This window comes from Cibotium barometz, chromosome 11 (assembly GCF_041138505.1).
Source record: "Cibotium barometz isolate CiBa-2024 chromosome 11, ASM4113850v1, whole genome shotgun sequence".
Taxonomy (NCBI): Eukaryota; Viridiplantae; Streptophyta; class Polypodiopsida; order Cyatheales; family Cibotiaceae; genus Cibotium; species Cibotium barometz.
Genome location: NC_141056.1, coordinates 30942660 through 30960464, shown reverse-complemented (window position 1 = coordinate 30960464; position 17805 = coordinate 30942660). Strand labels below are relative to the sequence as shown.

The following is a 17805-nucleotide window of genomic DNA, read 5'->3' as shown; positions in this document are numbered from 1 at the left end:
GATTTAATACAAATGAACTTTAAAACAAAGTAAAACACAAGAATTCTTACACATCCAAATCTCCAAAACAATGTTTTTTAGCATGTGACCTCCTAATCAACATTGTGTGATATTGGATGATCCCAAAAGCTTGGAATGAATGAAAAAACAGAGCTTAGCCCTAGGCTAGTCTCTGTTGGTGGTGGCAAATATGTTTACATCGAGAGATTTCCTTAGTGTAATGAAACAAGTGTCATTTAGTCTTGTCTCGAGCCACACATGCAACTTCCTAATGTGGGTGTGCTAGCCGGTTTGTCATCACGTACTCACTTCTTTGTGACACCGAAATGCTCCATGGCTATGGGAGCAAAGGAAGAGCTCTTTTTGCCTAGATGGAGGTAAGAAGAGAATGGTCTTTGTGATGGTTCTCTTACAAGGGGTGGAATGGCATTCAAAAATTTTGGCCATTGTCTAAAATAAACCTTGCCATTTGGTGGGATTGAAGGAAGATTTTAAGCCTAATGCTTATGTCCACTCTTGCAAAGACGTCATTGGAAATGAGCAACTATGGTTCTGTTTCTGTTTCTGTTTTTGCATACAGCAACAATGTCCTGGTTTCATGCCAGTATTATAATTAAGCACTAAAGCATTTAAACCCATGTTTTCAACTGAATTTCACTTTTACAGTTGCGAAGTGCATCATCACGTTCCCCACGCGCCATCAGAGAGAATGCACTGAAAGCTCTGAAAAGCTTGACATACTGTGCCACACTTGAAAGCAAAATCAGGATAAATGAAGTTTGCATGAGTCCCATCACATGAGGCCAATGATCATCCAGCCAAATTTTTAAGGCCCTAAATTATTGCAGCATTAGAAAGTCCATAATTTCCACAACTTGGGGCTAAGATAGATTATGATAGACAGCCATCTCAGCCAACCACGGAGCGTGTAGCAAATTTTCTCATGGTCCATCTGCACTTGTTCCAATACTTGAAAGTTTTGCACTCACACCACTTGTTCCAATACTTGAAAGTCGTTCTAAGGAAAAGAAGACCATGTTACTATGATGCAATTACATCAGCATTTATGTGAAACCCCATAGGAAGCACTCATTTTTAGGAGCATAGAAACCCCTCTTCAATGGTTGTATAACTTGTTTGGTACCAGGCTAAGGTTCACCATCTTTTATAGAGACATTGGATGTTGCTACCACAACTTCGCTCTTTCCAAATAAGATGAGAGAGATTCAGCATGATACATAGAAGGCCCCATACATGTGAGTGGACCAAGTGTATTAGAGGCACCTTCAGGTGTCTGAACGACGCAAGGCCTTAATCCAATCCAGCTGAAGCTTAAAATCTCCTGGCCCAAGGACCGCACCTTCCAGTCCCCCATTCACAGACAGAGCTAAAGCCATACCACAAACACGAGCGCGGTTCATTTCATTCTTTATTTCAATTATTTTTCCTTTCATTGTAGGGAGGTAGCGTTCCAAAGGGATCTGTACATGAGAAGAACACCATGACATGAGCTTTTTTTTGTAATGATATAACAACAATGAAGCATTTGTGCATCGTAGGCAAAATGACTCTTACCATGACTTCAAACCATTCATCTTTGGGTGCGAATATCATTGATTGCCAAATGTTTGAATCCTCAAATGTTCCCCACCAAGATTCCGTGCGTAGCTGAGTAATATTAGATGGAGCGAGGAGATGTTATCACAGGGGGGAAAAAAAGGAACACCAAAACTGTTTACCTTTGATAACATCCAATATTGCAGCAATACATATGCTTGAAGTGACTATTTTTAGGTTTTCTTTAAGTATTTTATTGATCCCATCATGCTCTGGAGAATACTCCAGCTCCTACCAGCCAAAGAAACTGCTTGTAGAGGTTATAACCGGACTTTGCTATGTAACAATGAAAAGTGTACCTACACCTCTCCAAGTACCAAAAAGCTGTGCACGCCTGGAGAGGGGTGTGTGTGGCTCCGATGGAGTCGTCTGCGTGGGGTTAGGTATGTGTAAAACAGTTAGTAATTTGGTCTCATGATGTCAAGAGTAGAACCATTATTTTTTAGAGATTTCATGTACACGGCATTTATCTGACTAATTAGACTTTGGACAACTGGTTGAGAGGTGTAAAAACATTTTTTAACATGCTCAAAGATCTAGAAGGAACCATCTCTTAGCTGAGTGTTTCCAACACCAGGAAGGGAGCATAAGAATAGAAGCTCACATGGTGAACTCCTGTCTTGAAGATGGCAAGCATGAAAGCTTGCGAGGTTAGAAAGGGAAGTCAGAAAACACTGCATTAGAGAAAAAGACACTGGAAAACAGGATGACAATGTAAATGAAGGGAATTCACCTAGTCGGAAGCAATACTAACAGACTTACACATAATTCACCTCATGTACAAGACGGATAATAAACAAAGTATGGCTACACTTTAAGGCTCCAGCTTTATGTATATTTGTAATGATCATCCAACATTAAAAAGTTCAAAATTTTCAATCATATACATGCAATTAAAAATCTTTCACACTCAAGTGCAAGAAGACAAGCCTCAACCGGGGCTTGGGAAAGACAATTAATCTAAAAAATGCAGTCAATCTTTGCAGAAAATGAAAAACTGATGAAACATGCTTCTTACAGTTGAGACATAGCACCGTCCATCACCCTTTACGCGAAATGCAATCGTATCAAAAGGATCCAAGTCAAATCTTCCAGCCGTCTTTTCTCTTGAAGTAAAGCAACCAAACATAACCCGTTACTTTGAGTTGAAGTGAAGAAGATATATTTAGAAGAATGTCCTAACTTCTTCCTGAAAGTTTTCTGGACTTTGAAATCTACAATTTTGAAATGAAAATTCAAATTTCTCTATCAAGGACAACTGAAAGAGAGCATTTAATTGGTCCATGTCTATCTCTAGTTTCAAAGAAGCACACATTTCCTTCCCTCGCCGGCCCAGGTGTGAGAGAGAGATATGAAAGAAGAAAGATTTAAAAGAAGATTTTATTAACGTCTAACAAAAGACCACAAGAGTCTATGAGACAATGGCAGTTCATCAATCATTACATATGCCAAGTGACATAACATGAAAACCAAAAAAACCAAAACTTACAACTATAGATGACAAAGTAGTCATAGAAAGAATGCAAAACTTGAGCCTAGAGTATGCACGTGAGTAAGGGGTATCTTTATATATCCTTTGATGATGAGCCTCAGCCATAAGTACCTCTTTATTAAGGAAATGTGGTGTAACACATCTCCTAGATCCATCCGAAGCATCTTTATATATCCTTTGATGATGAGCCTCAGCCATAAGTACCTCTTTATTAAGGAAATGAGGTGTAACACATCTCCTAGATCCATCCGAAGCATCTGGCTCAGTATCATTCATACCCTCCGTGGACAGTGGGGGAAGCTTCAGGGTGGTTCAAACCACATGCGGAAGCATCGGGAGGCCTTCCTAAGGATATGGCGGCCCGGTCCCTTTCCCATTGACAACAGTGGTAGTGAGCCCACTTGGCAATATAGACCACCTGTGTGGTTGTTTCCCCCTCCCCCCATTGTATGAGATAGCCTTCTCCTCCTACAGCAGCCACCCGGTGGAGAAGAGAATCCTTCCCACTCATTATGTTTCTTGACTCTCGCTCCCCATGTAGAGACGAGTTTGTACTTAGCCATTGAGGCTGTTTTTTCTTGGTAACTAATAGAAGGATCCTTTTCCCAGAACAAAAAACACATCTCCTAGATATAACCATGTAGCCTTTGGTCATGAGCCTCACCAATGAGCCTCACCAATAAGTTCTTCTGGGTCGAGGATAGGCCGTGACGTAGTTGCATGTTGACTTGGAAACCTTATTTTGGGCCCCACGAGCGTTTGGTGCCTATCATTTAGGCAGCATCCTCTATCTTGCTTCAGGACTGCTGTGAAAAAAGGTCTCTAAGGGCGCATGTGAAAGATATTCTCAGATAGCCTAGGTTTGTACTGTTGCCCCACATTGACGTCCTCCTGAACTCACATTGGAAAAAGGAGGTAACGAGTGTCTATGACTGACGAGTGACATGAAATTGTGCCAAAGCCGCTAACCTCAAGAAGGAAGAGGCCAATGCATCGCTGATAAGAATACTGAATTTTCTGATAGAGGCCCAGAATTGGAATAAGCAATGATATCTACCTTGGATCTAATAGAAGACATGGCATTAAACAAGGTAGCGCTCCTCCATTTCACGCTCGCCCCACTTTCACCCATCTCACATAGCTGGAAAATGCTACAAGCACTTTGTGACTATGTATTATAGCTGCAACCCAAAGATGTGCAATATAGAAAGGTCAATGCCAAAAATTGCAAGTCCTGGCATCCGTTGCTCGCTGAAGCTCTCGCCTCCCCCCCCTGCTCGTGCCTTCGTCCCCCCCCCCCCCCCCCCCCCCCCCGTGCCGTGCCCGCCCCCCTTTCGCACCCGTCTGCCCCCCCGCCCCTTCCGCACCCGCCTGCCCCCCCCCCCCCCCCCCCCCCCCCGCGCCCGCCTGCCCCTTCACGCCCGTCTGCCTGCCTGCCCCCCTTTCGCGCCCGCCTGCTCCTGCCCCCTTCACGCCCGCCTGCCCGCCTGCCCTCGCCCTTCCCCCCCCCCCCCCCCCTTCGCGCCCTTCGCGCCCCGCTCCCGCTCCCGCTCCCCCTCGCCTCCCCCCCCCCCCCCCCCCCCCCTTTCATCCGCCCCTCCCCCCCTCGCTTTCGGTCTTTCCCTCCCCGCTCCGCGCTTCCCCCCGTCCCGCTTCGCCCTCGACTCAGCTTCAGACTCTGATGGAGGCCCCTCCCGCCCCACCTCAGAGGGACTCTTTCATAGCCCCCTCGCCCGCCCCTGAGGATACCCCCATCACGCTTTCTCTTTCACCAGAAGAGGAAGCGAGCCTCACCGCAGAGGTGGAACGCCTCCAGGCACATTCCACCATCTGCCGTATAGTTGGCACCCGCCCCAACAGAGGGGAGATCCGGGATCTTCTCCAGGCCCGCCTTCTTGCAGATGTGGGCAAGATCCTGGACGTTCAGTTACTGGGCCGCGGCCATTACCAGATTGAGTTTGAGACAGCCCAGAGCGTGGCCCAGGTCCTAGCCATGAGTCCCCTTGACATCAGGGGCGCTCGGGCCTTCTTCAGACATTGGCAGCATGGCTTCGACCCAGCAGCGGCCGAACAGGGAGAGCGCCTATTCCATGTCACAGTTTGCTTTCCTGGACTTCGCCGCAAGTACCTTCCGCTCCTCTCCAGGATAGGATCATTGGTGGGCTCGGTGCTTGAGACTGGCCCCACAGCAGCTTCAGTGGTGGCTAGAGCAGCGGGCCTGCCTTCAGTCAGAGTTTTGGTTCCTGACATCTCCTCCCTTCCGAAGGTCATTCAGTTACCTAGGATGGGGGGGGGGGGGATGGATTGATCAGAGAGTGGAGTTTTCGGGGCTCCCGAACCAGTGTTTTATATGCAGGCAGGTCGGTCCACCTGGCCAAAGCCTGCCCTCGCAGGAGACCCCAACCTTCACCGCAACAGCAGACCTCCGATGGCCCGTCCACAGATGCGGCTCGGCAGGTAGCCTCCGGGACACCTGTTCAGCCCACAGAGACCTCTGATTGGCAGCCTGGACAGGGGTGCCGTAGAGAGAGACAGCCACAGCAGCATGCCCCAAGACCGACGCAGCAGCAGACACAGCCTCAGCATCATTGGGTTCCAGTGAGGAACAGCTTTGCTCCCCTCCAGGAGGAGACCCCAGCGCAAACTACGGATCAGGAGATGCCAGCGCCCCCCCCTTCACCTCCACCCCCCCCTCCCCTGTCCCCCCCTCCCGCCCCGCTTCCACCTTCGCCTCCTCCCGTTCCCGCTCCCGCATTTTCAGCGTCTCCTTCCCCACCCCCTTCTCCCCCCCCTCCTCCCCCTCCACTCGCCTCAGCTCCCCGGGGGGCACTGGCAGTGCCCTGGCGCTCACCTACAGTCCGGCGAGCACTGAGCACCGACCTTGCTCGTGTACCGCAGAGGAGACCTACCATGCCGATTCGTGCTTCACGGATATCCTCTATCCGCAGTCGGCTGAGTAGTCTCAACACTAGACAGCACTCGGAGGCTTTCGACTACTCCTTTACACGCCTATTTGGAGCGGAGGGCCCCCATGAGCCAGCACCTATCAGAGTTCATGTGGTGATACTTCCGGCCCGAGGGGAGGAGGCACTTCAGTCAGCGGTGGCCTTCTCCTTCCCTCTTTGTGGCACTAGCAACCGGGAGTGGACTCTGGATCTTGCTATTAGTATTTTGCAAACACAGGCAGTTGAGTTTTCTCACCATGTGAGCGATAGGGAGATTACAGACATGGTAGGCCGACTCGGGAGTTGGCACATTTCTTTGATACCGGGAGTGCGGATGTCTCCAGGAATCGACACTTGGTGGTTCGCATAGAGCGAGACCCTGGCTATGTATGCATACATGAGGATTCTTTCTCCAAGCGGGAGGCAGTCGCTATGGGACACAGCCACTGGCGCCTGGTTCGAGACTCTTGCAGCACACCGGGTGGGCAAATTCGTAGTCGCTCGGATGGGGATTACTCTCCATCCAAGCCGCTTGCGAAGGCCCGCCGTATGGCTGAGACAGCCTCCACCTCAGCAGGTCATCCATGAGGATCATCTCATGAAATGTATGTGAGAAAGAAGAGATGAGAGAAAAGACAATGTACTCAAGAACTCATCAATGAACCACTAGCCAACTTGATTAGAAATAAACTACAATGCCTCATATATATAGGAAAGTTCCTCCACCCAAAAATGTGTGTAAATAGGAAAAAATGGAAATGAATGCTATAAATCCCAAAAATGCCTAGAGGCTAAAGAGTGTGCCACTAGCGTGACACCATCTGGAGATGACACCTATCCAACACCTCCTCTTCAAGTCCAGATGGGAGGACCAACGCCAACGCGCTGAAGAAGATAATCCAAGGTAGGTGGAGGAAGAGGCTTAGTAAACAAATCACCAACATTATCTTTCGTAGGACAATACTCAAGCTGAATGTGACCTTCAGAAATCCAATCACGAACAAAATGAAAATGAACATCAATGTGTTTGGATCGTCCTCGAATAACAGGATTTTTGGCTAAAGCAATAGCACTCTGTGAATCTGAGTAGATGAGTGTCAGAGTAGATGAACATCCAAGGTGATTCAGAATTTGCTGAAGCCAAAGTGCTTCAGAAGTGGCATCAAGATATGACTTGTACTCTGCTTCGGTCGATGAAGAAGAAGTAATTCGCTGCTTTTGACATTTCCAAGAAACAAGTCCTTTACCAAGCATAAAACAATAGCCTGACATGGAACGCCTAGTATCAATACACCCTGCCCAATCAGAATCTGAGTAACCAATAAGTGTATCTCCACCTGCATAAGAAATGCCATACTCAAGAGTTCCATGAAGATATCGAAGAACCCTCAAAGCTGCCTGCTAATGAGATCGACGAGACTGTGAAGAGAATTGGCTGAGAATACTCATAGCATAGGAGAGATCTGGCCGAGTGTTAACCAAATAAAGTAGAGAACCAATAAGTTGGCGATACTCTGTAGAATCAACCTAAGGAGAATCATCATCTTTGGATAATTTGGAATTAGGATCCATGGGACAAGTGAGTGATGCACAATCATGCATGCCATATTTCTCAAGCAACCTTAAAGTATACTTCTTTTGACAAAGAAAGATGCCAGAAGCAAATTGCCACACTTCTAAACCAAGAAAATAGTGGAGTAGTCCAAGATCAGTCATGGCAAATGATGTTGTGAGTTGAGTTTGAACCCATTTGAGTAGATCCAAATTAGAGCCAGTGAGTGTCAAATCATCCACATAAAGCACAAGAATGCATATATCATCATCCACAATAAGCACATAAAGATTAGGATCTGCATGAGTCCTCTCAAAATGTAGACTCTAGAGAAAGGAGAAAATTGTCAATCTTCTGATACCAAGCTCGAGGAGCTTGCTTAAGACCATAAAGAGCTTTCTGTAATAAATACACATCATGTTCATGACCCTGTGCAATAAAACCTTCAGGTTGTTCCACATAAACTTCCTCCTCTAAATCTCCATTCAAGAGGGCAGATTTAACATCCATTTGATATATAGGCCAGGCATAGTGAGAAGCAAGAGCAAAAACAACACGAATAGTAGAATATCTGGCAGTAGGAGCAAAAGTTTCATCAAAGTCTTCACCTTCTTTTTGAGCATAACCTTTAGCAACAAGGCGTGCCTTGTACTTATCAACAAGAGTACCATCAGAATGAAACTTGACTTTGAAAATCCACTTAACACCAATGACCTTTTTATGTGAAGGTCGTGGAACTAATTGCCATGTGTTATTAGATTCAATAGAAGAAATTTCTGCTTGCATTGCTTCACACCAATGTGGTAAGGAAAGAGCTTCCTTAACCGTTTCAGGCTCAAACACATCACCAATATGAGACATCAAGGCAATATTTACTGAAGGGAGTGTACGTAAGACAGTGTAGTAGATTGTTGAGCATCTGAAAGTGATATACCTGAATCCTGAAGTAGAGAGCGAACCCATTTTGGAGGACCAGAAGTCCGTGTAGAATCCAATGAAGTAGTAGGTGTCGCAATCGAAATGGATGAAGGGGATGAAGTAGGAACTGATGGTGTAGATGAGGATGAGACTGTAGGGAATGAGAGAGGCCCAAGCTCAAGAGATGGAAATGGATCTAAGAGAGATGTAGAAGGTGGTAACTCATCAAGACCAAAAACATGCTCATCAAAGATGGCATCACGTGAAAGAACAATATCCTCACGAGAAGGATCCCAAAAACGGAACCCTTTGGAGCGAGAAGCATATCCTGTGAATATCATAGGTTTGGACTTGGCATCAAGAGTCCTCCTCTTAGAAGAAGGCACATGCACATGAGCAACACAACCAAATACATGAAAATGAGAAACAGTAGGCTTGTGGCCTGTGAAAGCCTCCTCTGGAGTCATGCCGTCCATTGCTTTCGTAAGAGAGCGATTGAGAAGATAAACTGAAGTAGCTATAGCCTCACCCAAAAGGCGGAAGGTAGCTTCGCATGATGTAAGAGGGAGCGGGCCATTTCCTTCACCGTTCTATTCTTTCTTTCAACCACACCATTCTGCTGAGGAGTGTAGGGTATGGTGGTTTGTCATTGTATGCCTTTTGAAGCTAGAAAATCCTCAAATGCTATAAACTCGCCTCCATTGTCAGTCCTGAGAAAAGATACCTTTTGACTTGCTTGATTCTCCATTTAGGCAAGCCAAACCTTAAAATGAGAAAGAGCATCAGACTTCTTAGGTAAGAAATAAACCCATGATTTGCGAGAGAAGTCATCCACAAGAAGCATATAATACTTGGATCCACCAAGCGATTGTACTTCCATAGGTCCTGCAAGATCAGCATGAATAAGCTCAAGTATGCGTGTGGCCCTGTGAGTAGCCTTCTCTGGAAAAGAAGCCCGATGTTGCTTTCCTTGAGTACAAGAAGAACAAATATGATGGCGAGGTTTCTGAAGCTTTGGTAGACCTGTAACCATGTCATGTGAGACAAGATGTTGCAAAGTAGCAAGAGGAACATGGCCAAAGCGGAAATGCCATAGATCACTATCTTCATTAGAAACAAGTGCTTTAGGAGAAGCAAATAATTGATGAAGATGAGACTCATGTGGTGGCAACTGTGTTGTAAAAGAGCTTATATGATAAAGCCCAGCATTTTGATAACCATGTGCCACACAAGAAAGTGACGGTCTATCAATGATTTCAACCACTTCATCATCAAAGTAAACCCCAAGACCTTTAGAAGTAGCCTTAGAGATAGAAAATAATTTGGCAGACATCTTAGGCACATGCAAAACATCATGTAAGATAGCATCTCCAAAAGAAACATCACCAATACCAATCACTGGGAGAGACGAAGCATCACCAATGTGTACTGATGAAGAGATAGACTTATAGTTTTCCAATAAGGAAGAACTATTCGTCATGTGAGAGGTAGCACCACTGTCGGCAATCCACTCATCCACAGTATGCGTATCAAGATCGTTGATTACCATAAGTGATGTGTCACATGAAGAAGTAGAAGACATAGCAACATATGCAATCTTGGCGTTACCGTCTTCCGTCTTGTCTTTGTTTTTGTCGTGAGAAGATGTTGATGTAGAAGAACCCTTAGATTTGGATTCAAGTTCAGCTTTTACCTTCTTGGATGCCGCCTTCTTAGCAAAACAACGATCCTCCGTATGGCCACTACGACCACAGAAAGTGCACTCCTTGGAAGAATCCTTTGATTTGTCCTATCTTTAGCATTGGAATTAGAGCCTTTGCGTTGATCATTCCCCTTGCCTTTGCCTTTGCCCTTGCCTTGGCTTACAAAAGCCGAGTCCTTTTTGTTTTGCTTGCGAGTAAGGCACTTATCATGAAGAAGACCCATAGTCTCTTCAAAGGAAGGGAAAGGAACTCGAAGAAAGATGTTATCTTTGAACGATTCAAAAGAAGGCGGCAATTTACCAAGTAGCTTGTGGACCGGATTGCTTACCAATGTACCAAACTCTTCAAGTTGCCGCTTGATTCGATTGAATTCTCCAAGCTTCTCCACTATGTTGTCGGATTCAGAGATAGAAAGCTTATCCAAATCTTCTTCCAACTTAGCCATCTTAACCGTTGAAAGTCTTCCATATTGCATTTGTATAGCGTGCCATAATTGTTGAGCCGTACTCCTTGTAGAGAGAAATTGAGAGACAACCGATGTAGACATGCCATGCACAAGTAAAGCTTTGACACGTGCATCCATATAGATATTGAGAAGGCAACATATGAGGAGAAGTGATTATAGACCACACCCCGGCACTTTCCAAAAGAAGTTACATAAACAAGGACCAAGTGTGGTAGTTGTTTGGGATAAGCTTTTGTGAATCGGAAAGACTTGGAAGGCTCAAAGATTGAGTGAATGGGTTAAAGGGCTGATATGATTGAGAAGTAGTAGTGGAAGTAGTAGAAGAAGGAATCATAGTAGATGAAGTTGCCATAAAAGGCATAGATGATGTAGGGAGATATACCATAGAGGACATAGAAGTATGTGGATAGGAAGGCATAAAGGACAAAGAAGAAAGAGAGAAAGGATCCGTAGAAGATAATGGATATGACGGAAAAGAGAAAGTAGAGAAGAAGGAATTGCACCAACTTCCGTTGTAGTAGTTGCCGGTCCAACCGTCGTAGGAGATGTAGGATCCATAGTATCTTCAAGTTTGCCTTTGTTTTTTGGAGTAGAGGACTTCCGAGATCCCATAGGGAGAGGAGGGTGGGAAAACACAAGGGAAGAAGTGTCGTACCTCCAAAAACGCAGCGAATAGATGGGCTGTCCACCAAGGAAGTATCTCCAAAATATGCACAAAGATAGTGCGAAAAAACGCAGCCGATATATGAACCAATAGACTCCGTAGAAATCACCAAAAGAGGGCTGAGAATGTAGCCTTAGGTAGAAGGAGTATGGAGGAGTTGATTGTCCACAAAAACGCAAACACAAAGTGTGTAGCAAAGTGGAATTTTCAGCCAGTAGAAAGGTGTAGAAAAGAGGATGAATATATACCTCAAAACACCATGAAGAGGGCTGAAGTTGATGATGAAAACGCAGCCAAGAAATCTCTCTACAAGAAGCCTCCAAAAAAAAACGCTACCGCATGTAGGGAAAACTAGTTGGCAATGTTTTCACCGCAAGTAGAGTTGGAGGACTCGGATTGAAGCGCTTTAAAAACACACTTGTAGAGGATGGTAAGGGGCTGGTTTGAAGCCTCTTGCATCATTGAATGAGTGCAAGGATGATGAGTAAGGGCTTCTGCAAAAAAACGCAAGCAAAAATTCTGCATGCAGGCAGTCTGCGAAGAATAACTCAAAAACGGTGAGGAACTTGCGAAAACTTTCTTCTGTAAAGTTGTAGACCACGATGATTCCGGTAGGTCACGCGGGCACAATCCTCAAAAACGCATTCGTTTAGCAGAAAATCAAAGAATGAAAAACCGCAATTGAAAGCGGGGTTGTTGAAGAGGACTAGAGGTAGAGAGGAAGTGCGCCAAATGCCTAGAGGCTAAAGAGTGTGCCACTAGCGTGACACCATCTGGAGATGACACCTATCCAACAATCTACAGGGCCTTGGCGGCGCACACTATGTACGTTATCGTGGTTGCTTGAGGCAAGAGCTTCAGAGATGCCTGGTTGGGGGCAGTATTGATATTTTGATGTTGCAGGAGCACCATTTGAGTGAGGGCAGGATTCGGAGATATGGTTCGGTGATGCCTGGTAGATGGGACAATTTTTGGTCTGCAGGTTTTGGCCCCTTGGGAGGGCAGGGAGGAGTATGTATGGTCATTGCGGATGCATGGCGGCAGGCCATTGTGGATCGCACGGTCATTGTGCCTGGTAGAGCGCAGTATGTTATTCTGAGGATGCACGATGAGCACATTGGTGTGCTCAATGTCTATGTGCCCAATCATGCTAGTGCCAGAGCAGAGTTGTGGACCCTTGTTACAGATGCATTGCCCGAGGCCGCACATTGGTGTGTTGGGGGAGACTTCAACATGCTTGAGGACCCGGCCGATAGGGTGGGAGGCAGTCATGTTACAGTGCACGGCACGGAGCTTGCAGCTTGGAAGCGATTTTGTATAACACTGCGGATCACTGATGCATGGCAGCATGAGGCTTTCTCCTATTCTCGGGACAGTCTTAGTTTTTCTCGGTTGGATCGCCGACAAGGAGGGACTAATTTATCACGGATTGACGCTTCTATGTGGGCGACAGGGTCGGGGAGCGTGGTGGCTCCGTTGGCATTCTCGCTGGCACCTCTTTCTCAGACCATGCGCCAGTTATTTTGACTCTTGAGGAGAGGACACGGGAGACCAGCTTGCAGTTGAGGATCCCAGAGAGGATACTTACAGACCCCAGTCTTTTTGAGGACATTGAGAGGATATGGCAGGATAGCCAGAGCTCTGACCTAGATGCAGCAGGCCAGTGTGCCCAGGGGCTCATTGAGCTCAACTCTTTTTTGCACGCTACAGCCTTGATACGGCTAGGAGAGACACGAGAGCGGGAGCGTCGCTTGAGACGTAGCCTTGCTTCGCTTCAACGCCTTCAGGAGCAGCAACCCACATGTGAGTGGGTGGCGTCCCTGCTGAGCCAGGCACGTCAGGAGGTTCGAGAGGCAAAGGAGCAGAGACACGAGTTTTACTATCATCGCCAAGCCTCTCAGTGGACTCAGCTTGGTGATAGAGTGACTGGGAAGTTTTTTGAGATCACCGAACCCCGCCATGCTCGAGCAGGAGTACACCAGCTTACGAGGCAAGACGGATCGTTAACCACTGAGCCCGAGGAGATTAGAGCTATTGCCACTGAGTTCTACAGAGACTTGCTTTTAGCGGAGCCAGCCACGGAGGCACGTGATGCTTGCAGACAGACTGTGTGGACCCATGTGCAGAGGAGGGTCACAGATCGTATGCGCACAGCTTTGGGTGCGCCCCTTTCAGAGGATGAGCTTGTTGAGGCTTTGAGGACCCTCCCGCGTCATAGTTGCCCTGGGGAGGACGGTTTGACGCCTGCCCTTTTTATGCGCTGTTGGGACCTTTTGGGGACAGGCCTCCGCAGGGGTTTTCAGCATCTTTTGGACACTGGGGTGATGCCACGGAGCTTTTCAGAGGGCTTGATCTTTCTTATCCCCAAGGGGGAGGGAGTGTCAGATGATATTCGGTAGTGGAGGCCTATTACGATCCTCAAAACTGTTTACAAGGTCCTAGCCAAGGCCTTGAGTTTGAGGATCCAGCCCTTCCTTGGGGATTTGATTCATGCTACCCAGACAGGCTTTGCCAAGGAGGTGTCAAAAGGTACAATACTCCTAAAGCACATGCCTTTTATAGTCCCAAGGCCCATGTGCCCTAATCCCAAACGTAAATGCCCCTAAGTCCATGTGCCTAGGCCCATCCCGTGTGCATGTGCATCCTAAGAACACTTTGTTACAAACCATCCCCTCCCAACATGATTTCGTCTTCGAAATCAAAGGGTGGTCTTGCACAAAACAAATACGAAGGCTATATACAATGAACCAAATATAAGGAAAACTCATATGTCTATCCTCATGACCATAATGTAACATCCATGGAGTCCACCGAATGTAACCATAAACCATCACACTTGGTCGGAATGAAAAATGGTCCTGGCGCAAAAGAATCATCGTGTAGGCCAAGACAAAGGTGTGTAGTAAGTGTATCTGAATGTCGTGCCACATAATCATTCACCATACATCTCAAGTGGCATAGAATGCACCCAAAGATGAATATCCCAACTCCAAAGATCATAGGATCATGTAGACACCCATGGGAGCCAAATGAACTCATCTCGAAGTCAGCCTCATGTAGAATCAAATGGAAACCCACGCCATCTCCAACCCCTGTAGCTCTACTCGAAGACCTCATGCTCAGGGGTGGTTCGAGGCTTTGAACCTACGGTTGGGTGGTGAGTCACCAGCCACAATCTATAGCTGTCATGTGATGCGTACAATGTCTAGTCTATGAAACCTCGTTAGGGTTTCGGTTCTAGATTTATATAATCCTTGGGCGTGATCTATGGAGACTTTACATTGGTATCAGAGCATGAATCCAACAAGAAACCCGCAAAGCCTCAAGCGATCCAACATGGGAATACACTCTAGCGTCCCACACCACCAGAGCATGGATCCAACAAGAAACCCGCAAAGCCTCAAGCGATCCAACATGGGAATACACTCTAGTGTCCCACACCACCAGAGCACACCCCACATAAAACCCTCATTAAGGTGGAATGGCCAAATTTTCCTCCTACAACCCAACCTTGAAGCAACCAAATTTCTCTCTGAACACCAAGGTCAAACCTTAGGTCAACAGGAGGATCAATCTAATCCATGCAAAGTCAAGAATGAAAGATACCACCATGTTTACACCCGAATCCTTCTCCCTCGCTTCACTAGTCAACGCAACTGGCTGTCTGTAAGTCATCCAAAAATCTCAACCTAGGCATCTTGGATTATGATCGTCACCACAAGATTGCCTAACACGCATATTTAGTGTGCACAAGAAATATATGGAGTCAATGGAGGCACTAATTCAGTGAAGGCATTTGGTAGTAACAAGATGGAGTCAATCGGTGATGTCAACTTTGATCAGTGAAGCCACCGCGAGGGCTAGGATTTTACCTACCACTAGCAATAAGGCTAGAATATAAATCGAAGCGCGTTATCCAGGATCCCCCGAGGTGTTACAAGAAGTGGATGAGCTCAAGGGAAGCAACACGAGATAAGGATTATGTGGAGAGAGAGAAAGCCATGTAGCAAAAAGTTTGTCATGTACTTTAGCTAAAATAAAGGCTTACAAAATGCCTTTCTCCTCTCACACAATATTGAGAGAGAGTTGGCCCCTTTGTAGCTTCTAGGCTAGGGTTTGCTACACACAAATCTTATCTCAAACATGAGATGGTTTGCTACACACACACACACACACACACACACACACCTTATCTCTAACATGAGCATACAATTTCAACACTCCCCCTCAATGCTAACCATGGGACATGGCCACATGGAACATGGGAAGGCATTGGACATACTCATATACCAAAAACAAAGGAAAAAGCCTTTATAACATAGGCTTCCACAAGAATTGGCTTGTGAGTTACAATGTGTGCTTATTACAACACTCCTTTATCATAAGAGTCCATTAGGAGTAGAGGTATTGGATACAAAGTTCCCCGCCTCTTGTTTAGAAGCATGTTGTGGACACCTTGAAGTAGTGTGCCCTTGCTCTCCACACTTACTACATTTGACCTTATGGGGATACCTTTTGAAACATTGATCGGCCGTATGCCCCTTTTTGTTACAATAAGAGCATTTAAGGTTATGCTTCATGACAAGAGCCTCATTTGATGTAGGAGGAGAAGTCGATGTAGATCCTCCATTCTTCACCCGTAGTCATTGATCTTCTTCAAGGAGAGCCACCTCGATGCCTTCAAAGGTAGGGTTGGGACAGTGCTTTAGGGTGGTAACGAGATTGGAGAACTCATCGGGCATCGCCTTAAGAAGAACTGCCACGGTGTCCTCCTCTTCGATTCTTGCATCAATGCTTGCAAGTTGTCCCATTATGCTCTTCATGTTGCTTATAAAGCCTCCAAGGGACTCTCCACTCTTCATTTCAAGGCCAAAAAAATTCACCTTGAGAGAGATACAAGAGTGCTGGCCCTTTGCTCCATATAACTTTGCCATCTCATCCCACATTGCCTTAGCGGTTTTCATGTTGGCCACATGATGGATGAGCTTTTTGTCCATATTTAGAGCTATAATGGACTGAGCTCGTTCATCATCTACCACAACTTCGGAATCATTAAAATCCACCACCTTCATGCCTTTCACCAAAGGCCACAAACCCTTGCCCATGAGAGCATACCGCACTTGGACTTGCCAAGTGCGAAACCCTTCTCCATCAAACTTGTCAATGACATATATATCTTTCGACATGATGATGATGGGGAGATAGGAGAGATCTTACTACTTGCCTTATAGAATGGAAAGAGCAGTGTCTAGCTTCTTTACAAACCAGATGTCCCAGCACGAAAGAAGAAAAACAAGCTTAATGATTACAAAAGTAAATGCTTATGGCAAAACAATATGAAGAATTGCATATGAATAAGGCCTTAAATCCAATCAAGGCATGGGCATGTGAAAAAGGCTTTAGTCATTTTTATTAAGAAATTACCCTTAATGGATAAAGGTTACAACGAGTCCTGCTGCCATGTGGACGCCTGGGGTCGCCGCCTCTTCAACATACAACCAGCTGTGGGACAACAAATTTAGTGGACTCAGCAAGGAGATACAACAGAAGCAGGTCGGTGTCGTTTACAGAGACAATAGGCAGGTCGGTGCTATTGCAAAGACATTAGGCAAAGCAAAGCCTCAGACAGCGTGAGACAACAAGGACAAGGCGGTCGTGCGTTAGCTGGGAGCTGATGCCAAGAGAAGAGGGATACAGCATGGCTAGCGGGCAATGTACACACAGGCACCTGGCAGGGCAACAACACCTAGGCCAAGGCATCCTAGCATTGTTGCATATTGAGCAGCAAGAAAAAACAAGAAGCTGCCATGTTGCAGAATAACTGGCTGTGATACCATGTTACAAGAAGTGGATGAGCTCAAGGGAAGCAACACGAGATAAGGATTATGTGGAGATAAATGAAATGAAATGAAATCTATATTAACGTCTTCGAAAGGCCCAAATGACCTATGAGACCAAAAGTCACAAATAATCTGGTCAGATGAAGTATAAATGTCAGTGGTGTGTAACAGAAAAAAGTGAGAAAAGATCTAAAGATCTATAGATCTAGAGATCAAGAGTAACATGGGAAAATGGGAAACATGAGAAAACATGGGAAAGCTGGGAAGCTACTAAGAGGGGACGAAAGGGTCCACACAGAGACATCTCTGGGCACGTGAGGCTCATGAATGTGTGAGAGAGAGAGCCATGTAGCAAAAAGTTTATCATGTACTTTAGCTAGAATAAAGGCTTACAAAATGCCTTTCTCCTCTCACACAATATTGAGATAGAGTTGGCCCCTTTATAGCTTCTAGGCTAGGGTTTGCTATACACAAACACACAAACCTTATCTCAAACATGAGATGGTTTACTGAACACACACACACACCTTATCTCTAACATGAGCATACAATTTCAACAGGGAGGATAGCGTCGGCAGACCCAAGCTTGATGGGTGCTCCATGCCTTC

The 17805-nt window shown here is 46.0% G+C and overlaps 1 protein-coding gene across 2 annotated transcripts in view; it reads right to left on the bottom strand.

The window, feature by feature from the left end:
• Positions 1 to 626: 626 nt before the first annotated feature.
• The window catches only part of LOC147634052 (putative complex I intermediate-associated protein 30), a 68070-nt gene continuing 50891 nt past the window's right edge, over positions 627 to 17805 (bottom strand). Inside the window, exons 5-7 of one of the 2 annotated variants that reach the window (XM_086805152.1) lie at positions 2636 to 2716; positions 1576 to 1668; positions 627 to 1481 (exon numbers count right to left, since the gene is read on the bottom strand). In XM_086805152.1, coding sequence (XP_086661278.1) covers positions 1287 to 1481; positions 1576 to 1668; positions 2636 to 2716 — 369 coding nt within the window. In that variant the 3' untranslated portion in view covers positions 627 to 1286. The remainder of the gene's footprint in view (positions 1482 to 1575; positions 1669 to 2635; positions 2717 to 17805) is intronic. The other variant, XM_086805153.1, reaches the window with a different exon arrangement.